General features: G+C 49.4%; 1 protein-coding gene across 1 annotated transcript in view; it reads right to left on the bottom strand.

The window, feature by feature from the left end:
* Nucleotides 1–26827, bottom strand: part of Galnt16 (polypeptide N-acetylgalactosaminyltransferase 16) — an 86636-nt gene that overhangs the window by 7338 nt on the left and 52471 nt on the right. The window contains exons 2-12 of the mRNA XM_021201495.2: nucleotides 23800–23957; nucleotides 20553–20651; nucleotides 19961–20028; nucleotides 19079–19144; nucleotides 16622–16743; nucleotides 15412–15499; nucleotides 12953–13037; nucleotides 12567–12670; nucleotides 8366–8492; nucleotides 6240–6332; nucleotides 4907–4990 (exon numbers count right to left, since the gene is read on the bottom strand). Coding sequence (XP_021057154.1) covers nucleotides 4907–4990; nucleotides 6240–6332; nucleotides 8366–8492; nucleotides 12567–12670; nucleotides 12953–13037; nucleotides 15412–15499; nucleotides 16622–16743; nucleotides 19079–19144; nucleotides 19961–20028; nucleotides 20553–20651; nucleotides 23800–23957 — 1094 coding nt within the window. The remainder of the gene's footprint in view (nucleotides 1–4906; nucleotides 4991–6239; nucleotides 6333–8365; nucleotides 8493–12566; nucleotides 12671–12952; nucleotides 13038–15411; nucleotides 15500–16621; nucleotides 16744–19078; nucleotides 19145–19960; nucleotides 20029–20552; nucleotides 20652–23799; nucleotides 23958–26827) is intronic.

The raw sequence follows: 26827 nt of genomic DNA, 5'->3' as shown, positions 1-26827 counted from the left end.
TACAGGACCTGGCTGGGTCCATGATGGGGTTTCCCCAATCTGCTCTAGAGCTGATGCGGGTGTAGCACTCATGCATTAGCTATGTACACAGAGTCTTTTTTTTTTTTTTTTTTAATGGTGCTGTTTTTCCATCCTCATACTTTTTTTTTTTTTTAAGATTTATTTATTTAATGTAAGTACACTGTACCAGAAGAGGACGTCAGATCTTGTTATGGATGGTTATGAGCCACCATGTGGTTGCTGGGATTTGAACTCCGGACCTTTGGAAGAGCAGTCAGGTGCTCTTACCCACTGAGCCATCTCACCAGCCCCCTGTACACAGAGTCTTAGAGACCTTCAGACCATCACACACATCCCTGCTTGTGGACGTTGTACATCGTGGTGCGGAGCCTAGTGCGCACCACGATGTACAACGTCCACAAGCAGTGGCTGCGTTTTTTTTTTTAAGATTTATTTTTTTAATGTAACTACACTGTAGCTGTCTTCAGACACTCCAGAAGAGGGCGTCAGATCTTGTTACGGATGGTTGTGAGCCACCATGTGGTTGCTGGGATTTGAACTCCGGACCTTCGGGAGAGCAGTCGGGTGCTCTTACCCACTGAGCCATCTCACCAGTCCCGTATATGTGTGTTTTAAACAATGCTCGCGGTTGGCAATACCTATGAGACTTACTCTACCAGTGAGAGCATGAACTAACTCAGCTTTGGGAGAGAACATTGTGGAATTAATCACCAGAGTCCTTAAAGTACACGTCTTTGACTGAAGAATGCCCGTTTAAGGAACTTGATGAAAAATAAGCTGGTTGTGTTAAAAGATATTCATGCCAGAATGGCTGATACCGAAAGCATTGGGAATGTCTGCTTACTCAGCAGCTGGTACGGGCTAGGTACATGCACAGGATAGAAACCCTGCACCCACGACAAATGACTGTGAGAGAAAACCTGCCAGTACACAGCCTGCTGCTGAGGGAGGCTTCACGCTATCACATTATTAAAATATCTCATGTGCCAGCAGAAGGCCCAAGCACATGCACACACATGCACACACACAGTGATAACTTCTGGGTAGCAAACCTAGGGAGGCGACCATCCTCAGCTGACACAGGCTTGTATGCCTGGCTTGGGGAGGCCCATGAATTATGCATCCATCACACACTATGTGGGAACCAGGAGGACTCAGTATACAACCCTGGGCCTGATTCTTGCTGCTCCCTAACGCCTCTGTTAGAGAGAGCCTGGGCCATGGGAGGAGACATGTCTGCCATTCCTTGATGTGGACAGCCTTACAGGATCTCAGCCAAAGCAGGTCTTCCCCAGGCTGTCCGAGAGACCATGGGACCCCAGTACTGATTTGCTCTCAGGGAGCCTCAGAGAGCTCCCTTCAGTCCCCCTCACACACCCTGGTGGTAGCACCCATCACTTAGACTTCCCTTCAGAACCAGACTTATTGCACAGGTCCAGAGCGGAGGTGGCTGCTGCGATCAGACACATTCCATCTGATCTGCACAGAGGGGTTACTGCTGCTTTTAAAAATGAGGGGGCTGGCAAGATGGCTCAGTAGGTAAAGGTACTTGCTGCTAAGCTTGACAACTTGAGTTCAATCCCAGGGACCCACGTGGTAGAGGGAGAGAACTGAGTTCTATGACTTGTCCACACCAGCGTCCAAGTCCCCAACAACATTAAATAAATACATTAATTGAAATCTTTTTTTTTTTTGTAAAGGCCTAAGATGGCTCCATCGATGAAGTGTCTACCATGAAGCAACAGAGACCTGAGTTTAGACGCCAGCAGCCATGTAGAACCAGGTATGGCCACTTGTATGTGTGGTACAGGGTGGGCAGAGACAGGCAGCTTCTCACTCGGCTGCCAGCCAATGTAGTCAATTGGTGAACCCCAAGTTCAGTTAGGGACCCTGTCTCAAGAGAGATGGTGGGTCATAACAGTAGAAAACATCCAGCTCTGGCCTTTTGCTTCCCCAAATGAGTGTGCACTTCTGAATGTACACACACACATGCACTCACACACACCATCCATGCACGCACACACACATGCACTCACACACGCACCCTTAAAGTAAAACCTTTAAGGTCATAGGGCAAAACCTGAGTCCAGCATCTCTGAGAGCAGGCCCTCAGAGCCGGGGATTCAGGAACTCTCACCGTCTATCCTGAGGGGCAGCTGCACTCCTTACGGTTCACCCATTGCTTGTTTTGTTTCCTCTGCCTCTGTGACCCCTGGAAGGAGCTGAGTTTGCAACTCCTAGGAGGAAAAGCCTCACAGTCCCTGAGTGCTGGTTTTCCTCTCTGCACAAACACAAGGTGCCTTCTGGGACCTCTGAGAATTGTGCCCCAGGGGAATGCTTCAAGCGGCACGGGGTTATTCTGACTTCGCCCTAGGTTCTTCTTGCCAGCTCATCAGCTGCCAGAGGTGAGCGGGCACTGGCCCTGTGGGGGCTCTCCCCAGTGGTGCTTGTGGAAGGAACATGTGTTGGGCAGCAATGCCAAGAGCAGAGGCACCTCTGCTCTGTGTCCCTGGGACAGCAGTTCTAGATGCCCAGATGGCAATCCCCTTAGTGTTCCTCAGTTGCCTGGCAGAGCCAACCAAGCTGACTTGTTTATGTGTGCTCCTCTGTGTCTGCCCCTGCTTCCCCCAGTGACTCTCCTCTAAGCAGGGCAACCATTAGACCTCACAATGCCTTCATAGAAATAGCATCCACTATTGCCTTCCACGCTGACTAGAAGGTTGTTACAGCATACTATTTTGGTTAGAATGATTCCTGCCATCTGCTTGAAGTTATTGTAATGAGTCTACAATGGCCACAATGTAACTAGCACCCTATAATGGTGAGATGCAGTCTGCATGGCTGGTTGGGACAGTCCTAATAAAAGTGATGAATTAGCAGGCCAGCTGAAGCTAGGCCGAGACTCAGAGCAGCGCTGTGGCAGGAATTGCAGGCTGGCCCAGCAAAGTGAACGCTCTTTTAGCCTTCTCAGACTTTGTGGTGACCACCTGAGTCATGTGATCTATGAGGCTCCTCCATGTGGAGGGCCACTGAGGTGACTCTGACCTACCCCTGGCCCATTCCACTTTGACCTGGAGCTAAGCCAGCTAGATAGGAAGAAGCCACAGAACCCACAGCAGGAGCCACAGTCTCCTGATTTAACAAAGCACACTTAACATGCCGCCCTATCTTGGGATGGATTCAGGTTTGGGTTAGAGTACTTCTTTTACTGGGGTGGAGGTCTGGGGTGTGGAAAGGGGTATGGGTCTAGTTCTCCCAGAATCCCTAGCCACAGACTCCTCAGGCCCTCTAGCTGGCTCAGTGTCCAAAATGCCATCCAAATGTAGGACCCTCAACAGTAGTTAAGACATGGCTACTCTCAATTCCTTGGTGTCTCAGATGTGCCACACAAACAAGTGTGGGTTCCTCGTCCTTCGGGATGTGGCACGCTTACTGCTTTCTCATGAATCAATGTGCTACACCTCTCAATTAGGGGCCAGAGGTACTGAAGCTACTTGGCTGCCAACTTGCTTCCAAGGAGGCTGGTGTCACTTGGATTGTTGTTCAGGAATTTCTTAGAAATTCCCAGCAGTCGGTTTGCTGCTTTTCGGGCAGGCTGTATTTGGAACTTTGAGTTACAGTATCTGGGTTCAGCATCTAGTTGTTTTCCAGGACTTGGCTGCAACCTAACAATGGGAACTTTCCAGGCATTGCATACGCCTGCCCTCGGAGGACAAAGGTTCCCCCTCCTTGTGGAACCTGTAGGCAGTGAGCGTGGAGTATCTCAGGAAGCTACGACAGCACCCTCCAGCACCCTCCAGAGGAAGCAGCTCCAGGGGAAGGAGTGGCTCCCTGGCTGCCTGTTCCACGGGAGGGAGGCTAACTCCACACACTCCCAGGTCTTGCTCACTAGAGTTTATTCTCTCAAAAATGTTCATTTTAAAAGGTGTTTACTCAGTGTCTATTTTGTGATAGCCACTATTCTGGAGACCAGAGGAGAGCCATGGACAAAACGGGCAATGGCTTCTTGACTTCTGCCTCGGGGAGCTTCTAGGCAAGAGCAGGAGATGACATCAAATTATCCGGTGTGTGTGTGTGTGTGAGTGTGTGTGTGTGTGTGTGTGTGTGAGTGTGTGTGTGTGTGTGTGTGTGTGTGTGTGTGTGTGATGCTGATGTGGGCTTCAGAGGAATGCCAGGGAAGAATGCCACTGTCAATTTAGTGTTTAGACAAAGTGTCCCCGAGAAGGGGACAAATGAGTCAAAATCTAAAGAAGATGGGGAAATGAGCCATGTGACCAAGACACTAGAGAAGATTTAGAATCAGGAAGAAGGGACCTGGGTACCCCACCCTGTCACAATCATGATCCTGGCTTTCCTCTCTCTGTCCCCTTCAGAGCACATGGCCCACACAGCCACAAGCCTCATTTGCATTTTGCTTCCTCTTCACTAGAGCAAACATTTTCCTGTGCATTTTTGGTCTCTGTGATTACATACTAATGGATGCATAGTATTTGTTTAAATGGATGCATAATATTTGTTTAAATGGATGCATCCACTGGGCCGGCCTAACCGGTAGCTGCATCTCATTTTCTGCAGCAGGGTCTGCAGTCAACAGCTCTGTGCTCTGATGGCTTTATCTCCTCAGGATGAGTGTTCAGCAGAGAGAGAGAACAGGGTCAAAGGGGAGGAAAGCAGACTGGCCTCAGCTGCATAACGCACTGTTGTCTTCCTTTAGAGACAATATCCATTCCTCGCCGGGGAAGCAGTCTGGTAAAAAATGCAGCCACATCACGCCTGACCAATAACTCAGCAATGCCTCCTCTCAGAGGGAAGAAGAAGACCGGAGGGTCCAGACTCAGGGCATGGCAGGTCACTGGTCCCCACCCTGGAAGGGGGCCACACTCACGTGAGCTCGGGATAGACGTTCTCCAGGTACCAACGGAAGGACTTACAGTCCATCTTCTTCCTCTGCTCGATCCGCGTGGCCACACTGAAGGGAAAGACAAAGCTGGGGAAAGATGTGGGGAGGCAGACCCCGGGGGACCACAGAGGGAAACTGGTCCCCTGACCACATGTCTCAGGTAGTCCTCACTAACATCTGACCTGAACACTCAGTTCTATATCTCCTCTGTCTTCTCAATTCCTCCCTGAGCTCACAGGACCACACTTCACCCTCAGCCTCTTACTCCCCGAGACCCCGTTAGCATGTACAAACTGGCCTCATCTTTTTTGCAGAGGATTTCATCAACGTCCAGTTTAGGAGACAGGGTCTAATGAGAAGGGCGAGCTGTGGACATCTCTCAGGAGTCTGGCAGGTCGCAACCTTCTGATGTGCTGTTGGGACAGGCGCTTGAATCTCACCCTCCTCAGCTGTCATCTGAGGACCTTCGTAGCCTAACCAAGTAAACTGGGCCGCGGCTGCTCACTGGGGGCGTTTCGTGAAGATCAAAAGAGGATATGGAAACATGGAGGGCTTAGATGAGAGGGGGGCCTCAGGACATATTAAGTACTTAATGGCTCATCTTTTTCTTTTTAAGGGTAGACAGAAATAAATAAATGGGGGGATGATTCATTTATAACTGATCACTAACAATGTTTTCAAACTACAAAAGGAACACAGAGCTCAGCACACCTTTCATCCCACGGACACTCAGGTGGGTGCACATCTAAACACACACACACACAATGGAATGAGCCTCGTAAAACAATACTTTCTCCAGATTGCAATCAACCCCGATTTTCTAGTCTGCTTGGCACAAAATTCATCTATCGTTTCCGTCTCATCTTCTTCTTTAATGCTGATTCACTAAATTGATTTCATAATCCACCCGCATTTTCAAAACGCTTAACTAGACAGCGGCCATCTCAGGCCGTGACCGGAAAAATAGGCTGACAGATCACAGGTTTGGATGGGTATGGAGGCAAATTTGCACAGTCCTCTGCAGACAACCCTGTCATAACGACTCCCTCAGATGATGTTCTTCCTGAGGGCAGCTTTGAATGGGCTACACTTTCAACTTTCACGGGGAAACTTCTCTTCTTATCTGTCTCCACGAAGTATGTAGGACCAGGGTCTTGTCCATGAATCACTCTCCCTCCCAGAGCCCAGAGGAGCCAGAAGAGCCAGGACTCGGTTACTAGAGAGACCGAGAGGTTGTCCAGTGTGCGTCTACTTCATACTTCCCGGGCTGTGCAAACATGGGTTGGGGGAGACAGACGGGGGAGTCCGTGGGACCCACCTGCCAAAGGCCTTCCCGATGGCTGAGGGCCGAGCCTCATAATAATACTGCTTGTACTCATCCATCCACACCTCTGCCGTTCGCTTTGTATTCCTAAGAGCAGAGAAGAAAGGGTAAAAGCAAGTCATCAGGCAAGGGGACAGTCAAGGTGGGTCAGTGTGAGTTCTTTTCTTTTCTTTTCTTTTCTTTTCTTTTCTTTTAAAAAAGATTTTATTTACTTATTTTATGTATATGAGTATACTGTAACTGTCTTCAGACACACCAGAAGAGGGCATTGGATCCCATTACAGATGGTTGTGAGCCATCAAGTGGTTGCTGGGAATTGAACTCAGGACCTCTGAAAGAACAGTCAGTGCTCCTAACTTCTGAACCATCTCTCCAGTCCCCAGTGTGAGTTCTTACAGCTTTTAAATGTGGTGCTGGGGGCTTAACCCACAGCCCCATGTCTGCCAGGCAGGCACTCTGCCACTGAGCTCAAACCACAGACCTCTTTTCCTTTTATTGAGATTTGGTCTCAATAAGCTCAATAGGTTGGTCTTAAACTCACTCTGTAGACCTCGAAAGCCTTTGAAACTTCAATCCTCCTGCCTTAGCCTTTGAAGAAGCTGGGACTACAGGCCTGTACTATCAGGTCTGGCTGACTGTTGATTAACAAGAAGAAAAAGATGAGCTCTATCCATGCCATAGAGAGCAACAAGAATCCCAGATTTACAGGGAAAACAATACTGGCTCAATGTAAACTGAAGCGGTCTGGTCTGACCAGAGGGTGATCTGTCAGGACCCCTGACAGGCTCTCCACTCAAAGGAATCTGTCCTATTGAAAGACCTGTTATGTGGACAAAAGGGACACACGCAAAAATAGTTGCCTAACAAAACACTGGCAGCACAATAAGTGTTCTTCGGTGGGAAAATATTTCTATGCAATGGAGAATGAGGCAGCCTTGGAGAAAAAGCCGGTGGCTAGTGATGCTGATGAAGACGGACAGCTGTGATACAGAGCCAGAGAACCACGCTGGAAGGGCACATAACAGAGAGCCACACCCCTGGAAATACATATGACGACAACCTGCCAAGGCAAACATGTGAGTCTCTACATACAAACTACACATGATAATATAGCTGAAGTCTAACACGATAGACCTAAGAGCAGATAGTTCTATTTAAAGACTTTAATGCAATAGCTGCTTCTGAAAAGATGAATGGGCAAATGGGAGAGAGAAAGAATGAAGAAAGGCTTTCCCTTTCTTCTTGAATACCATGAAGAGTTATTATCATAAATATGTTATGTAAATATCATCTGCATATAAAAATTGGTATTGGTTCTGTCTGTGTATCTGCAGTAACTCTAGATGACTTTTTCTATAAAAATGAGGTGTAAGGGGGCTAGACAGATGGCTTGTGGCTGTTTTAGAGGACTTGGGTTCAGTTTCTATCACCCACATGGTGGCTCATAACTATCTGTAACTCCAGTTCCAAGAGATCCTGGCACCTTCAGCTGGCCTCTTCAAGCATCAGGAATGCTCATGGCATCCATTCCTAAATAAATCTTTTTTTTTTTTTAATGGGTTGGGAGAAGTCAAAACTTAGATCATTCATTAGTTAGATGTGGAAAGCATTGGTCCAACCCATACAAACCAGCATGGCTAGGTGAGGGGAAGACAAGACCTTAGCAGGGCAGCTCCCCTCCCCCAACAACTCCATCAGGACCATGGATCATGGAATGGTCTTCCAAGACACTGTTCACTCTCCTGTGAGACCAAGTGTCCTCTGTGGCTGGGAATATCCATGGTTGGGTACCAGGCCAAGTCAATGTGGAGGCATTGGCAGCCAATGCCAACAACTGAGGTTCAAGGAAAAAGGACAGCAATATATTAGTCACTTGGCCATTTGTCTGAGACTTGTGGAGAAAGGAATTCGAGACAAGAGAGACCTAGGGACAATGCTCCAAGTTCATCCTCTACCCTCAGAAATGGCCAGGGTATCAGACCTGGGGTTGGCAAATGGAGAAACTGAGCCTGAGATACAGGTTTGCAACTCAAGGGCACGTGCATGGTGAGTAATGAGCCGGGGGTGTCTAGAGTGGGGGAACCCCATGCTTCCCCAGGGTGTTTCCCACGGGGACCTACCTGATATAGGTGAGGGCATTGCCCTCAGGGAAGTTGTAGGGATGCCGCTTCCTGAAGACATGGCCCACTCGGCTGCAGGGCACAATCTCCAAGCTGCCACCACACATCCATACCCTGAAGGAGAGTTCTGTAGGAGATGACAGTGTCAGAAGAAGAGGGATCCCTCCAGGTGATGGTGGGAAGGAGGGAAGGGGACAGACTTCTTTTTCTTTGGGGTCTCCTTGAAAGTATATGCTGGGGTGTGAGCTCTTGTGCTAGATAAAACGGGGTGTTTCCTTGCATAAGCTTATCCCATACACACATACATACATGTGCATATACATCACACACACACACACACACACACACACACACACACACACACACACCTATATACCGCATACCTATATACCATTGCTGTTATATATGTTAGTGAGGTCACCTTATCTCAGTCAGCCCGCATGGTCTTGCTTTGTCTGGTCTGGTACTTGCTATGCAGCCTGTAGTGCAAGCTGGCTTTAAAGTCTCAGCCATCCTTCTGCTTCAGCACAGGTGCTTGGATTGCCGCATGTGTCACTTTTCTTGTTTTATTTGAGATGGGGGTCTATGTTGCTCAAACTGGTTTTGAACTCCTGAACTCAAGTGATCCTACCGCCTCCCCCTCCCCAGTATTGAAATAAAGGGAACACATCATTGATCCCAGTTCTGGGTTTTTGTTTTGTTTTGTTTTGTTTTTGAGACAGGGTTTCTCTGTATCCGCCTGCCTCTGCCTCCCCAGTGCTGGGATTAAAGGGGTGCGCCACCACAGCCCGGCAGTTCCGGGTTTTGTTTGTTTTGTTTTAAGCCTCTCCAAGATCACTGAACTACAAAGTTGCAACATTGCAATACAAAGTTCATACTTTGTCTATCAAGCCACATATCAGTTTTCTTTCTTTCTCTGACTCGTATGTGTTTGAGAGGTATGCATGTGTTGTGCATTTGTGTGGGCACAGTAGGTGTGTGTGTGTGTGTGTGTGTGTGTGTGTCTGTGCACATATGAGTGTCTGTGCGTGTGTGTGTACATGTGCATGGGGCCAGAGGTTAATGTCAGGAGTCCTCCCCCATTTGCTTTCTGTCTTCCTCACTGGGGCAGGGGTTCTAGCTGATACAGCTGCTCCGGCTAGCCAGCTGGTTCCAGGGATCTCCATGTTTCAAAAGTTGAAATTACATGTGGGCCACCACAACCACTTGGCATTTCTGTGGGTTTTGGCAATTTGAACTCTGGTCCTCACAGATGCATGGCAAGAACTTTGAGCACTCCCCAGCCCAAGCCACACTTGAGTAAAACTCTTTAGTTCACTTGGCAAATACTAGCTGAACGTCTCTTGTGTGCAGTGCACTGTTCTAGATTCTTGTTGGGGGTGGGGGTAAAATTCATAAGAGTGGGAAACAAAAACTCCAAGTCAACGAGATTGTGTGAGGAACATGGACCACATGGGGAGTGATAAGTGCGAGGGAAAAGATGCAGGGGCGGAAAGGGACGGTAGGGTTGGGGGTGTGGGGCTACATTTTAAATTAGGATGAGTAAAGAGTTTCTCTTTTGTTATTTTGTATGCGTTTGGGTGTTTTGTCTGCATGTATGTCTGTGTGCCAGATGCATGCCTGATGCTGGAAGAGTCTAGAAGATAGTGTCAGATCCTGTAGAACTGGAGTCACAGACAGTTATGAGCTGCTGTGTGGGTGCTGGGAGTCAAATCCCCATCCTCCGGAAGGGTAGTCAGTGCTCTTAACCACTGAGCCATCACTCTAGGCCTTGATTCGAAAACTTTTTCAGCTGCAAAAGGGACACTAGAGCAGAGAGCAAAAGCTGGCAAAGATCTGAAACAGGTCATGAGACTCTCAGGGAAAGAAGCTTCTAGAAGGGTACAAACCTAGAGGGACAGGCATAGCCTGTGAGCTCTGGGCAACCAAGGCCTGCTAGTGAGTCAGAGTCTGAGAAACGACAAGACTGGAGTATGTGCACTGGCTTCTGTGAAGAACCTAGGAGCTGGCAATAGAGCTTTGACTGTCGCTGTGAAGGATGTGAGAGTCCTTGCAGAGTCTGAGCAGAGGAAGAAACTCTAAGGTGACCTCAAGGTTTGGGCATCTGCCAGCCCCACTCCTGGTGGCCTCCTGTCTGTAGATGTCTCAGGGGACACAGGAGCATGGTTCAGTTTGGGTGACTCCTGTCTTTCAACAAAGGAATAAAATAAAAGGCTCAAAGCCATCAGAGTCAGGGGTCTCAGGGCTCAAAATTGGCCCAGCACCTGACCCTCTGAGGGCCACAGTCAACCTAGACACTTCTTTGAATTTCTTCTGAGGAACAGAAGCCTGGCCAGAACCTCTCTCAGCTCTGTCTTTCAAGTTCCCCAGCCCGGGAGCCCTTGCCTCAGGCAGAGTTTGAAGTGAGCTATTTGATCATTCACTGGATTCTCTGTCAGTTCCCAGCCTGTTTTAAAAAAAAAAAAAAAAAAAGAAAGAAAGAGAGAAATGTCTGCGTGTAGGAAGGCTAGGTTCTTTCCACCCTGCTGGGCCTGCCTCAGCTTCATAGGAAAGCTATTTTGCCAAAGCTGCCTTCAGGCTGAGACCAGGACACAAAGCAGGTCACTAGGACTCCAGACACAAGAAATGGGGTGTTGATGCAAGGGTCACGGGGCCCCAGCTCCAAGAATTTACTCCTGTGAGCGCTGCCTATACACTCCGAGAGTGGTTGGAGCAGAGAAAATCCTGTGTCTGCTTCCACCTGGTTAGTTGGCCCCTCTGTGCTCCAGTTTCCCCGGTGCAGCAGGAAAGGACAAAGCTCACGCCTTAACACCTCACACAGGCCTTGAGAATACCTCACCACCCCTCAGGAACTCTGCTGTGAACAACTGTCATACATGGTACTTTCTGACTAAACTCAGGAAGGCTACACCATGACCTGTGTCCTAGTGTCACTTGGGTGGGAGACCACCACCCTACCCACTACTCCAGAAAGCTGGTCAGGTAGAAAAGGAGACTGTGAGAGGAGCTTTGAGAGAAAGACCGGACAACTACCCTTGCTCCCGAGGACCCTGGTTTCTCTGGGAGGCTCCTTCTGTTTAGACTGCCCGAGCCCTGGTGCTTCCTTCCGTTGGCATGCAGGTGTAGCCAGCAGGAGGCAGCAGCAGATAGAGATTGGTGAGGGGCAACACCTCCACACCCCCATGAGAACACAGTGCCTGCCAAGGGGTGCTTGTTTCCCCATCTTTCAGACCTGCGACTGGCTGGCAACAGCTCCCTGTGGCCACAGCACCACCCAGGATTGTACTGGCTGGTCTTCATATCTGGTCCATATTGTAAGTGAATCCTTTGCGAACACCCAGGCAGGGAGTTGCATTTGTGTGTGTGTGTGTGTGTGTGTGTGTGTGTGTGTGTGTGTGTGTGTGTGTGGCCTGGTATATATACAGTCTCATGCCTACTTTACCAGAATCCCAGGAAGCAGGTTCTTTCCTTGTTTTGTGGTTTCTTTTATTTGTTTCTTTTGTTTTTTTCCAAGAGAATAAACTGCGGTTACCCAAGTTCACTGCTTCTCCCCGTGACCCAGACCAGATACGCTGGAGCCTGGGCTCTAGCTTCATGTGGCAGCACTTTGGGGAATCACAGGCAGCTGATTCCTCTCTTGTTCTGTTCCATCTCCCTCTTGCTGTCCCAGGCAGTCCAGGAGGTCCCACCCTTGTGGTTCTGATGGTCTCACACAGTGATCATGGCCATAGCCTCATTCACTACTCAAAACAAGCTCTGGAGGGAACCGGGTCCCAAAGAGCTTTAATTCACCCCAATCCAAACAGACTGAAGAGGCTGAGCCAGAGCTTGTACCCAGGCCTCTGACTCCATATTACACATGATCATTATTATGCGCTGTTGTATACCTCCCTACCCCTTCTGGTAGAGAAACAGTCACAAAGTTAAGCTGTGATCAGTCATTATTGTTCCTACACACACGTTTAGCCATTTGATCACAGGTTCCCATGCACACCTAAACTTTTTTGTCTAACTGAACAGATCACTTTCTGTTTCCTGTTTTTTAATCAAGAGAATGGAGACAATTACCTCTGAGGGCCCTTATGATGATTAAATGACTTAAAACAATGTATCTTTAAGACCAGGGCCTGCCGTATAGACTGCTCAGTCAGAGCTTTGGTATGGCTCCTGTGTTTTCACTAGGGTTTGTTGATTGACTCACCAAAATTCTCTCCTCCCCAAATGTCCATCTGGGCATCATACTTTCCCAGGTGGTTAAACCAGGACTTGTCAATCACGAAGATCCCTCCAGCTATAACAGGTGTCCTGGGGAGACAGAGAATGAAGGTGAAACCATGATATGTGGAAACCAGGAGTTTCTCTTCTGCAGAGTCGCTGAGGCAGGAGGCCTGGCCAGCTTTCAGGGCCTCACAACTGTTCCCATGGTCCCAGTGTTCTCTGTTCTTACAGGCAGGTCTGAGGGCTCAGACAGAGTCAGCACCCAGACTGGACACCCTTGAAGACCTGAGTGATGATACACCCTCCAAAGAGCCTCCCAGGCCCCTGGCCCAAGAAGGAGCGCTCCCCTGAAAGACACAGCAGGCTGACCTGATGGGCTTCGTGGGGTCAGTCCGGGTCATCTTCTGCTCCAGCGGGATCTGCTCCCACTTGAAATGCAGACTCCAGTCGAACCCTACAAGCAAAGCAGAATGAGAGTGGGATAGGGAACAGCCTCAGAGGGCTTTAGATGTTCTTTTCCACCTTTTAGTCTCTTCTGATCAGAGTGGGATCCCAGAAGCCATTGTACCATTACTGACACTGACACATGTGCCTAGCTCACCTGTGCCAGCCTGAGAAGACAAATGCTACAAAGTATATTTGCAAAGTGCTAAAAAGGGAATAACAAGATGAGATATCCATATTATAGCAAGGTTAGTCAACAAAACTCTAACAAGTTGCTCTTTAACCAAGGATGGAATGAAGAATATATGATCCATATGGACATCTGGGAAAAGGGAATTCCAGACATGGGCAGCAGCAAGTGGGCGCTGGTTTGAACGAGAACAACGTCTACAGGCTAATCTATCTGAACACTTGGTCCCCAGATGAAACTGTTCTGGTGGGATTAGGAGCTGTGGCCTTGTTGGCAGAAGTATGTTTCTAGAGGTGGGCTTCGAGGCTTTAAAAGCCCATGCTAGGCCCAGTTCGCTCTCTCTGCCTCTTGCTTTTGGATCATCTGTAAGCTCTCAGCTACTGCTCCAGCACCATGCGTGCCTGCCTGCTGCCACACCTCCCACTGTGATGGCTATGGACTCATCCCCTGGAACCATGAGCCCCTAAATAAACGCTGCCTTTTATAAGTTGCCTTGGTCATAGTGTTTTGTCACTAACAGGAAAGTAACTAAGACAAAGTACAAAGGCCCCGGGGTGACTTCTCAGAGGGGAAAGGGCTGGCTTCTCTTAGGATCTTACCCAAATTTAAGGTCTAACTCCTGGTTGGGTCCACTTAGTGTGTAACCAAGCCCTAGAGAAAACCTATCCCCCATGCCCACTAACTCCCAGCAACAGAGCAGCAATATCTAACAGAAGTTTTTGTATGACAGACATGTTTTATATCTATATGGCTCAGTGGGATCACCAAAACCTTGTGTGGCTGCCAAAACCTAATAAGCACTTGAAATGTAGCCAGGACAACTAAGGAATTTAGTTGTAAATCTTATCTCATGTTAATTAATTTAAAGAGCCATATGTGGCTACTGTCCCCTGAATTAGGCAGCTCAATATCAGGATCCATGGTTGTCAAAAGGGACAATAAGAGCAAGCCACCAACTCAAGCCACATATACCATCTAAAAGAGTCCAGAAGAAGCTAGGGCAGCGGTTCTCAACCGTCCTAATGCTGTGACCCTTTAATACAGTTCCTCATATTGTGGTGACCCTTCTTCCACTATAAAAATTATTTTGTTGTCTGTTCATAACTGTAATTTTGCTGTTGTTACAAATTATGAGGTAAACATCTGATATTCTGGATTCTGATATGCTCGGCCCACAGGTTGAGAGGTGCTAAGCTACAGCAACTGCTCAGCAGTTGTGAGCATTTGAGGCTCGTCAGAGGAGCCAGGTTCCATTTCCACCATGCATGTGGTGGTTCATGACCGTCTATAACTCCAGTTTTAGGGGATCAGATGCCCTCTTCTAACCTCTGTGGACATTGCATGCACATGGTACATATACATACATGTAAAATATAAATAAATGAATGAATTAATAGTTAAAAAAAAGCCCAGGAGTTACATGAAAACATGAAGTTTATTTGAATAAAACAGTCTTTTTTTTTTTTTTTTAAGATTTATTTATTTATTATATGTAAGTACACTGTAGCTGTCTTCAGACAGCTCCAGAAGAGGGCGTCAGATCTTGTTACAGGTGGTTGTGAGCCACCATGTGGTTGCTGAGATTTGAACTCAGGACCTTCGGAAGAGCAGTCAGTGCTCTTAACCACTGAGCCATCTCTCCAGTCCCTGAATAAAACAGTCTTAATACAGTCTATCCAAAATATTTCGGCATGCAATCAATACAAAACACCAATGAGATGGTTTACATTTGTTCACACTAGAATCCTAACCACTGCTGTGGGTTTTATATACTTAATAGCCCATAGTAAATCTGACTAGATGCTTTTCAAGGCTCAGTAGCAAATGTGGTGAATGGCTGCTGCTGATAGCCTCTGTATTTGGAACTCAGGAGAGGCCACAGGCTCCTGTTCTTTCTGTCCAGACAACTTCTTCTCTTCAGAAGACTTCCCCTAGGACTATGGCCAAGCTCCCCGGACCAGCAGCACTAGGGAGGAGTGTGCCCGCCATGAGGGGAAGGGATGACTAATGAGCTGGCCCCACCTCTGACTGTGAGTAAAGCGCTTACAACCCCAGGCTCTCCTTCTCCCTCCTCCTCTTCACCTAGGAAGGATTGGCAGAGTGAGACTGGGGAGAGCTCTTGAACCAGGGCTCTTGCCTGCTTTTGCCTGCCTCTCTTCAAGCCTAGAGGCCCTTCCCGAGGCGCAGGACCCACCTCCTCGAAGATCTGCAGATGCTGCAAGGTAGGCAAAATTGTCCAAGCTGATGACATCGATGATGGGGCTCACCACACGGGTGTGGTCCTAGAAGAGGAGGATGGAAAGGTGTGAGGTCAGGGGCTTTACACAAAGGCCCAGCTGCCTGCTCTGCAGGAGGACCTCAGGAACATGGGGTGCCACAGTCTCCCAGGCTCCTGGAAGACCCTAGGCTGGACTAGATCACCACACACACCCATCTCCAGGTACAGCACTACTCTCTCTCTTCTCATGTCATTTTGAGCCTTCCTGGGATCTCTCCTAATCAGTGACACCCCCCTGACTGCTTCAGGATGCAGGGGAACTGCTGGGTCAAATGGGTAGTTCTATTTCAACTTTCGGGAACTTGCCAGACTGTCTTCTAACGTCTCTGCTTTATTTGCCACTACTTCCAGCAATGTGTGAGGGCTCCCATGTGTGCGCACCCTGACAACACTCATTACTGTCTTTTTGATTTTGGCCATCCTTGTAGGTATGAGGTACAATCACATTTCCCCAATGATGAACCCATGAGCTACTTTTATTTATGTGTGGCCATTTATAAGTCTTTAAACAAATGCTCATTCAAATCCATTGTCTGTTTTAAAACCTGGGCTGTTTTCTTCTTCCTTTGTTTTCCCTTCCTCCTCTTTCCCCTCTCCTTCCTTCTCCCTCTTCCTCCCTTCTTCCTTTCACCATGAAATCGGTCTGGACTCAGGTATGATCCTCCTGCCGATGTTGGGACTATAGGCACATGTACCACACCCAGGCAGGGCTACCTGCCCTCTTAGGGTTCTGTTGTAATGACCTCATCCTTTTCTGTCAGCCCATCCTGATACACAGCAGACACACGGCAGGAGGCTCCTGCTACCTCCTCTCCTTCTTGGAGAATTCCAGTCTGTCCTGCTTCCACCAGGCTTTCCAGCCTGATCACAGACTCCCCCAGCCCAGGATCCTGTGCACCCATCACAGTGGGAGCTTCTTGGGTCACCAAACTCCCATACAATGTGATTCTTATTCCCCAGCGGGAACAAGCATGACAATCATACTCATGTTTCAGGAGAGACAGCTGGATCGGTGGGGTCTCTTAGGGGGAGCAGACCCTGAGGCCACCTGCAATGCCAGCCCAGCTCTGCAGACAGTGAAGGCTGCGAGCAACAGGGGTCCAGCTCCCACAGACAGGGGGCTCACCTCCATTACCCGCTGCAGCATCGGCTGCAGCCACTCCACATTCACTTCACAGTGACTATCCAGAAAAGTGAGAACTGTGGCTCCTGCCACATCTGCCCCACGAACCCGGGACCGGATCAGTCCTGCAAAAGGAAAGGAAGGGGCTGAGCCACCACCCTACTAGTGTCACCCAAAGTCCCAGGATCCTCACTGTTTCAGGGGCTGAGATCTCTGAGCTACTGTGGCTAGCTAGCCTCCCCTCTGTGCCTCTGTTTCTTTCCTCCCTCCCTGTCTCCCTCACCTTCACTGCCACCCAGGGTCACTCAATGCTGCAGATGCAGATGGCATGACAAGCTGAGTCAGTGACAGACCAGATGGCAAAACCTATCCCTTTGAGAGCCTTCATGGCTCTTTCCAGCTGCACAGCCAGATGTGACAGGGAGAGAATCATCTTGACTGAGCAGGGCTTGGGTTTGTATGCCAGCCATTCACTCACCTTGAGTGTGTTGTTTAATCCTTCTGAGCCTCACTTGGTTTCCTTCTTTCCTTCCTTCTTCCCTCCCTCCTTCCTTCTTCCCTTCTTCCCTCCCTCCCTTCTTCCCTCCCTCCCTTCCTTCATCCCTCCTCTCTTCCACCCCTCCCTCCTTTCCTTTCTTCCTTCCCACCCCTCTTCCTTTCTTTCTTTCTACAGTCCTGGGGATCAGACACAGGGTCTTGTACATGCTAGATAAACACTCTTCCACTGAGCTACATCCCCACCCCTAAGCCTCAGCTTCTTTCTTACTTATAAGACTAGAAGCCACCATAACACAGCCTGTCACATCCAACAGTAGAGCAAGGAGGGAGCCTGGAACCAGAGGACCCCATGCATTAGGTTCTTCTGTCCCCTACCTTCATTTCCTAGTGTTTTCACTAACTGCTCACTAACTGGCTTTGCCGTTGGCTATTCTGCTGAGGGCTGGTGGTGGGGAACAGCCTGTCAGGATAGCAAAGGCCTAGCTGGCTCTGCCCAGGCCAGAGCAACCACCCACGTCCTGTGAGCTGTGGGAAGGGATGGTCCCCCATGCTGAGACCTCTGGATATGGGTCACTTTCTGGAGACACTTCCCTGGCCACACCCCTGCCTCTATCTGACTGGCCAGCAGTCCAAAAGGCCTAAGTCTTACCTTTCTTCTGAAAGGAATAGAGAAAACATGTGACCATAAATTTTCATCTACTGTTGGCAAAACCCTAGGACAACATATCCCCAAGTCTGATAGTCTCTACTGTATAGTGGCCGGAGAGACATTTCTCTTCAGCCTCTTCCATGACAGTCTGAAGATATCACTCACTGATATTCTTACAGCTTAAATGGCCTTTCTTATATAATATCTATTACATATTTCTCTCACTGTAAAAGCTTCATAGCTCCCTGCTATCTACCTTATCAAGTCTAAGTTCTACCTATCTTTTTTGTTTGTTTGTTTTGTTTTGTTTTTGTTTTTTGGTTTTTTGAGACAAGGTTTCTCTGTATAGCTCTGGCTGTCCTGGAACTCACTCTGTAGACCAGGCTGGCCTCGAACTCAGAAAACCACCTGCCTCTGCCTCCCAAGTGCTGGGATCAAAGGCGTGTGCCACCACCTTTCAAGGTCTGCTTTCACCTCAGACCACTCAGTCTCTGCCTTGCTGGCCAGGTCTGGATTCTCACAGGAAGAAGAACACAGAGAGACTAAAAGACTGGCCTTTGAGCGTGTCTCCCAAGCTGGAATCCTGGCTCTTCCATTCACTACCTTTGGAAAATTACAGACCCTCTTGGCACCGAGGTTCTCTGTGGGCAGAACGGGAGCAATGGCTGTCATGCCTAAGGACAAGCATGTCAGCAGAGCCAGTGTCTGCCACCGCCCTCCAGGGAGAGGGGGTTCTAGCAGCAGCATCTGTCCCGTCAGTTCCTGCCTTTGACTGCGCTGTGCTTGGCCTGCCATGCCCTCCCTTGCTCCCCATCACCCGTATCTCGAGATGCCTGCTACTTTCTCTATATTGACTATTTCTCCCCCCATTGAGGCCCACTACACCACAGAAGTCCCTCCTGCTCACCCTGCTCCCTCTCCTCCATCGCCACAATATTCACAGAAACATGACTGTGGTGAGGGTCACTCTGACCCCCTTGGGTACATATTAAGCATTCCTAGGACAGGAACTGTGCTCGGAACTTCTCTGGCGTCTTCTAGGCTTTTAGACAGCACACTGTGTTATCACTGATGCTCAGACACACTCCTTGATTGGTCACACCTTTCTCCATCCCTCCCATTTTCTTGGGGCTTTGCATCACAAGACTCTTGGTCATCCTAACAGCAACCCTGTAAGGCAGAAGAGTGCCAGCACGGTCCCATTTCTCAGAAGAAAGAAGCAAGGCAGACTGAAGGGTCTTAAGATAATAATACAGTGCCTGGCACAGGAGCCCAGAGGTAGAAGACCACCAGGGCACAGACCCAGCGCTCACCTTCCCGTTTGTCATTGCGAAGGCACTTGACCTTGGGGATCCTGGTCAGAAGCAAACAGTCTTCAGCTGAGGGCAGAGGGGAGGAAGGCAAGATCATTTAGATATGGGCATCAGATCATACTGGCTATCATGGCTGAAGGATAGCCCTGTCCCCCCCACTCCTGGGTCAATTGAGGACCATTAGTGTCTATGAACCCAACTCTACCCTAGGGAGCACCAGAGAGCACCTGCATATTGAAAGGGGCTCTTTTATGTCGGGTGTTTTGTGTGTGTGTGTGTGTGTGTGTGTGTGTGTGTGTGTCTGTCTGTCTGTCTGTCTGTCTGAGTACACTTAATCATGTGTGTAGGCATGGAGGCCAGAGGTCAACCTCAGGTGTCTCTCTCTTTATTCTTTACCTCATTGCCTCTTTTTCCGAGACAGGCTCTCTATCTCTCTTGCCTTGGAGTTCATAGTTTTGGTTAGACTGCCTGGCCAGTGAGGCACCCACTATCCACCTACATCCCCTCACTTCCTTGAGTACTGGCTGACGGACGCACCCTGTCACTTGGCTTTCTACATGCGTGCTGGATATCTAAGGTCGGTTCTTCATGCTTGTAGAGCAAGCACTTCCCCATCCCCTTGCTTCACTTTGTTCGTTTGCTTTTATTTTTTATTTTTTATTTTTTAATGTCATCTCACAGGTGTATCATTTCAACAACACCGCTCTTGCCCTTTGTTGGGCTCCAGGGTGGGGAAATCAATCCAGAAAAGAGCAACGATTCCCTGCTTGACAGAGGTCCGTGTGTGAGGACCAGGATGGCAGCAGAGAGCTCATCTCAGCAACTCGGGGAGCAGCCAGGATGGGGCACGGAGAGGCGGACAAAGAGAAGATGAGTACTTACGATCGGAACTGAAGTCATCCACTAAGATGATCTCCTGGATCAAGCTGGCAGGAGTTCGGTTCAGGACGCTGGAGCGCAGTGGGCACAGAAAACTGCAGTCAGCCTTTCTTACACATCTCTGTAAAAGCCTCTCTCGCTGTGGAGGCTCCTGCCCACCCCCACGGCTGGGAGGGGGGCCCGTCTCTCTCTGAGAGAGGATACCCAGGCCTCATCACCCCAAGCACTGTCGCTGGGTACTCATTCCTGAGTCCCCCTTGCATCTAAGTGTGCTGGGGAGGTGGGATGTGTGCAGGAGGGGAATGTCTCTCTGATGGTTACCAAGCACCTGCTGTGCTGGTACCCAGCTTGCCCTGCCTCCCTCCACTCAGAGCCTGCTGCATGTCTGCCTTCTTGGATTTGACCTTGGGCTTGACTACTTGCTTTTGACCTCTTGTGTCTCCCAAAAGATTCACCAGATCTAGCTTCTTGGGTGACAAGAGCTTGCCGGTTTCCACAGTGTCTGCACAGAAACTAGTCAGAAACTCCCTGGCCACCAGAGACCCCCACTGGACAGAACCACTGAGATGACAACCCATAAGGGTGAGGGGCTTACCTCTTCACTGTGCGCAGGAGTGTAGAGCGAGCCTCGTTGTGGAAGGTGATGATGACACTGGTGGCCGGCAGGTCCGAGGAATAGGACAAGGATGGGCAACTGAGAAAGGACGGGGGTCAGAGGTGAAGGGGGTCAGAGGTGAGGGGGGTCAAAGGCAAACAGTGTCGGCATGCCTAGGCCACTACGTGCTTTTCTATACCCACTTTGCTGTGCTGTGGGACAGACAGCTCTGTAAGGCGGAAGGAATTCTCGAAGCTTGGGTAGAGCCTGCCTCCCACAACATGATGTTCCATCCCCCAAGGGCCCAGCATCCACTTGCTGCCTGGCCTGGGGTCTAGGAAGGAAAGTGCCGATTGAGGAGTGCCCTAAGCCTGGGGGTTCTTTGCCAAAGACCTAAAGTACTACTGCACACATGCACTGACTTTTGGGAAGGTTTAGGGTCTATGTGTAGGTTCCAGGATACAGCCAGGAGCCAAAGCATAAGGCTACTGCTGCTGCTGGGGCAGATCAGTGGGGCGAGGTTGGGGGCAGAGGGAGGGGGGCAGAGAAAACCACCTTCCTTTTGCCTTCTCACATCTTGATACTTTTTCCCCCCTGTCTCCCAGCTCTGGTAGGATCTGGCCAGAAATTCCTCCCACTCTGCCTGCAGGGTGGGGGTGGAGGGACTTCCCTCCCACTCTCTATAGCACTAACAGCCCTGCAGGAGCTACCAGGCAGAGGCAAGCCTGCAGGACAACAGCTTCCCAGAAGACACCACCAAGGGCAGTCCCTGCCCCCTCCTCTGCAGCCCCGGGCTCCCTGAACCTGTCTTTGGACACCGGACTCCCTCTCATCTCAGCAAGAGGAATTAAAACCTTCATTCCCGCCGGCCTTTCCTTCCTATCTATCGCTCCTGTGAATGCATTCATTCCTGGCTCCAAACCGCTGGAAGGCAGGCGCCCGCCTCCGCTGGTTTTCCTAAGCGATGTTCTTTATTACAATCTCTCCACACTACTCCAGCAATGACTGTTTTTTCATTACAGCGTTCACCCCACTGACAGTAGCTCACAGTGTGAATTCCCAGGCCCACATCCTGCCCTGCAGAGAGGCCAGGTCAGACAGGCAGGGAGTCCCACTGCTTGTGTGAGACCCCAGGGAGAAATCCTGAGACGCTTTAAAAATATCTCTTTCTCAAGAGGGTTGTGGGGGGGGGGCTCTTTTCTGCTCCCAAAGCCAGGCTCCCAAGGGGAATACAGTTCTACAGAGTCCCAGTTCTTTGTCCTTGTCCCCAGATGTCATGTCTAAGGAGAGAAGCTAAATAATAATGTTTTTCTCTCCTTGTAGGAGGCACACCTCCTACACGTGTCTGAAGGGTGGACTTGAACTTCCCCCACACCCACATTCTTCTGGGATTTAGATGGCAAGCAGAACTAGCTACCCAATTCCCAGGAGCCAGGAGTTGTCCAAGAGGCTGTCCCATGTCTATATCGGGGAGGTTTGCTCATGTTCCCAACAAGTCTGCCTCATGTCATTTCCCACTCTGACAGTAGCATCCCAGACAGAGGCCAGGACCAGGAGCTAGCCTGCAGCACGGAGTCCAGCAGAAGCCGTATCCTGGGAAGGCAAGGTTCGCAGGAGCACATTGGCTTTACCAGGCCAGTACCTCCTATCCTCCCCCTGCAACAAGTGTGCATGTGTGTGCACACACGCTGGTCTACCTCAGCTCTCTGAGAGGACCTAGCAGTAGCACATGGCACCTCACTGACCCACCACAGCCCCAGATATACAAAGCCCCAGCAGTGTTCCCCCTTTCAGTACCTCAGCAAATACATGAGGAGAGCCAAAGTGAGGTGGGAAGGTGGACACAGAGGATCTAGGCCAAGCCCCCAGTTGACATATGGAGTCAGGACATAGATTCCCCTAGGTCCTGAGGACTGAGTTAGCCATGATTAGGGCTGTCCACTGAAGGTCTTGAAGAGCAGTACATAAACCTATCATTGTTTGCAGTGGAGAGAGAGGAAGCTGCCCTGAGGCTGACTGACAAAGGACTTAAATGTCAGTTTGCTAGCATCGGTAATCTCAGCACTTGAGAGCTGAGACTGGGAGAGAATCAAAGTTTAGGGCTAGCCTGGAGTACATACAGTGAATTCCGGTCCAGCCTATGCTACACTGTAAAACCTGGTCTAGCACATACTACACACGCCCTGCACCCCTGACACACACACACCAAGAAAAAGAAAAGAAGGAAAGAAGAACACAGGAACATCCCATGCTGAGTGAAGAGCAGATGAGGCCAGGCATGGGGGGTGGGGGGAGGCAGGGGTTCTGAGAAGGAGTAGAATGTTTCTGATGGTGGCAGGCAGTGGCAGGAAGAGAAGAGGTGATGGCACATACTCGAGATAGGACACATCAGACTGAACCCAGGAAGAGAGTTGCTGACTTGCCCGAGTCCAGTCACACCAAGCTGGGACTGACTGGTGGAAGGCCTCTCTGGCCCCAGTCTAGGACCTTGCCTTCTCCCACAGGAGAAGAACAAGGAACAAGACCGGGATGCTTTTGCGGGAGATGCTGGGGCCAGGGGAGGAGGCAAGAAAAGGATGCCAAGGGGCTGCCACGGCCTTTCACTGTTTATAGAGGGAAGGGCTGGAGCCCATGCTTCAGTGTGTGGCTCACTGTCTTGGGTTTTCTTGAGGTTCCCTGGCAGGCTACTCTTACTGGGATGTCTGATTGAGGACAGAGGGGCCCTTCTGCCCCGAGCTGGGGGTTTCCTTGATCTTTCCATTGAAACATAGTAGGGCAGTGCCCTTTAATTCCAGGACTTGGGGCAGGGAGTGGGGGCAGAGGCAGGCAGGTCTCTGAGTTCCAAGGTAGCCAGGGCTCCACAAAGAAACCCTGTCTCAAAAAACCAAAATGAAAAGGAAAAGAAAGAAAAGAAAAGGAAAGGAAAGGAAAGGAAAGGAAAGGAAAGGAAAGGAAAGGAAAGGGAGGGAGGAAAGAACGAATGAACAAACAAACAGAAGGCAGGATAATTCTGAGAGTGAGGATAATTTAAAGTCTAAAGTCACTAGATAAAGACTGGGGACATCTTATATATTTGTAAAAATATATACAGTTTTCATGTGTGCACGATCATACACACACAGAGAGACACATGAATAAAGTAAATAAATGCAATAAAACAATAGAACACATGAGTGAAAGAAACCAAGCTGACCAACACTGGTCTTTTCTCGGCTTTCCCTTCCTGTCCACTCAGCAGATGCCATACCTGTAATGGCGGGTGTCCCGGATGGGTCGGTCTGAGCTCAGTTTGTCACTCTCCAGTTGGTTGAAGGCATGTTGTCTGTATGGGTCCTCTCCAGGCTTCAGCTGCTTGGCTGACAGGTACGCCTTCTCATCAAAGCCCTTTGAGGGTGTTCCTGTCACCTGAGGCAAAGGTCAGCATCAGAGAGGGCCTGGGCAGGAGGGTTCCATGGGAGGGGATGGGGGAGGATACAATGAGAACATCCTAGGAGTGTGTCAGCTGGGTCCTCTCAGCTGTACCTCCCCTTGAGAAAACTAGAACACTATACATCTGGATACAAACTAGGCATTATCTTGGGGGCGGGTATGTACTTGCTACTGTATATACACATGGATACAGAGTACATGAAGTGGTGGAGGGTGGGGTTGAGATGCTGAAGCTCACTGATTGGTTGGTCAATGAGCTTCGGCCTGTCTCTGCATCCGCTGTGCCGGGGTTACAGGCATGAACCACTAGACCCACCTTTTGGGTTGTTTTGGGTTGGTTGTTTTTTGCTGTTGTTTTAAACACAGGTTCTGGGGATCTGATCTAAGGTCCTCCAACTTTGTGTGGCAGGTGTGTTTCTCTAACACCCAAACCACCCATAATTCTAAAGCTTGATACAGAGAAGGTAGTTAGCCCGAGAAAATCAGTTGCCTGGGATAAGGTACCTTAAGGAGACTAGAAACTAGAGAAGGTGTTCTGTAGATGGAGAATCTACTAGGACTGCATTTGAGCCTGGCTATGGGTTAGGCACATGCAGGCTGCCGGTAGATAAGAGCCAGGGCTTGGACAAGCTGCTGCGGAGTTTCCATTGAGGAAAAGCAAGCCATCACAGGAGAATGCACCCAGCCATCGGGACCAAGTGTATTACTACAGTGTCGGAGAATCTCTGGGACTTCTGCTGTCTGCTTCAGTGGCCCCGTGTCTGATACACTAGGCCCACTGGTGCTAAGTACTGGAGAGAGAGGGATAATTAATGGACCAGCCTCCCACTCCTTAGCCACAGCCAACGCTCTACAACCAGTCTCCAGAGAGATACGAGGGAAGGCACATCAGAGATGAATGGATGGATACATGCACCCTGACGTCTCATTATTTGAACCCAACTGTGGGCCAGATGTTTCCAGAAGGGCTATGACAAACTATCAGCTGTGATGGTGTCCCAACTCCAATTCCTGTGCCCAATCAGCAGCCCTGGGCTGATGGAGGGAGCAGAAAAGAGGACAAGAATTGTCCACTCATAGAGCCAAAGAATGAGGTCTCTATCACATGCCTTATCCTTAGAGGATAGTCCCTGCAGACATTAGGGTTTTTCTGTGGAATGACACTGAGGTGTTTCATCAACAAATCAAGATGTCCATGTTCTCCTGACAGCTTGACCCAACCTCCCTTGGAGGGATGCTAAAAGATCTAGAAACTCCTAGCTCCTGACCTCGATACCATCTTCTCCAGTGGCCCCTTGACCTGGGGGCCTGCCAGGAGCCTAGGGTGTCTGAGGGCAGATCCAGACAGCGAAATCTTGTTTCTCCCAGGAAATGTATGCTTGTCCCAAGCTAGGCTCAGCTGCTAAGGGTGTATGCTCAGAGGTGACACAGCAGCAGCCATGATGTTCTAATATTCTGAGTGAGTGCCATGCTAGGAAATGAACAGAAGTGTCATTGGCCCCCCGTGGACTCAAAATCCATTTCAGAGGAGGGAGAGAGGGGTGATCCAGCCTGAGCCCCAAGCTGCTAGAAAAATCCAACCGCCCAGCTCTGGGAGTGAAGATGGAAAGGCAGTGGGGTTGTGCCCTTCCACCCTGAGACAATGATGATGCTAATGCTGGTCCCTCCATTCCCCCCAGCTCTGCATCAGGGGAATGGAAAGAAGCCACTAGCTCATGGCTGAGGAGCTAAAATTAAAGAAAAACCACAGAGGGAAGAGTTTTTCAAACTCCCATGGGGAGAGTATATCACCTCATTATCCTGAAAGTTGACTGGGGGAAGAAACCAGGCTATTTATTCAGGGCTCTTGGCCACTCTGTGGGCTTAGGGAACTTCTGAGGCTGACTCCATGCTCATCCTCTGCTCGTTCAACACCAACTGAGAACCACACACCTGCCCCCTCCCGCTCCTCAGGGTGTGAGGCCTAAGGAACACCTGGGCTTATGTTTGTGAATGTTTGAACGCACCCATCCATTCAGTCACTCAGTGGTTGATCTCCCTGACAACCCCCCCCCGTACCACCATGTACCCCGAAGTGGGAAGGACACTTCTGAGCTTGCTCTTTGTCGGCTGCCTTCCCATGTCTCACCCAAAGCCTCCTTCAGGACTCAGAGAATGTTCTGGACTCTGCCAAGCCCTCAAAACCAAGTTAAGTCTCACTGTGTTCTTGAGAAAAGTTTGCAGCTCCCTTACACAACCCAGACCCTCATATGTGTGCTGTGGTATGCACATCCCCCCAGAACAATAATTCATTGATTTTTGAAAAAAAAAAAATAACAAAAGGAAAGAAACATACAGCAGGGCGGCCCTAGAAGAAGCACTTAGTAGGCATCTGTTTCTTTTTGTGCTCAGATCACATCGGGCATGGCTAAGAAGGGTCATGCATTAACTCCTACTCCAAAACGAGGGTTTATAGCAGAGCTGCTGGTGACATGGTCACAGAGCCTCATGCTATTTCAAGCCAGCTGGGCAGTAACCACAGATGCTGGTCCCCTTCTCCTCCCTCCTCCAGGGGGACACAGTAACTACCATGCCTCCAACCAGCAGGTTTCTTTCTTTCTTTCTTTCTTTCTTTCTTTCTTTCTTTCTTTCTTTCTTTCTTTCTTTTTTTTAAAGATTTATTTATTTATTTATGTAAGTACACTGTAGCTGTCTTCAGATACTCCAGAAGGGGGCGTCAGATCTTGTTATGGATGATTGTGAGCCACCATGTGGTTGCTGGGATTTGAACTCAGGACCTTCTGAAGAGTAGCCGGGTGCTCTTACTCGCTGAGCCATCTCACCAGCCCTCTTTTTTTTTTTTTTTT

The sequence above is a fragment of the Mus pahari genome, chromosome 7, assembly GCF_900095145.1.
Source record: "Mus pahari chromosome 7, PAHARI_EIJ_v1.1, whole genome shotgun sequence".
Lineage (NCBI taxonomy): Eukaryota > Metazoa > Chordata > Mammalia > Rodentia > Muridae > Mus > Mus pahari.
This window is presented reverse-complemented; position numbering and strand designations above follow the sequence as displayed.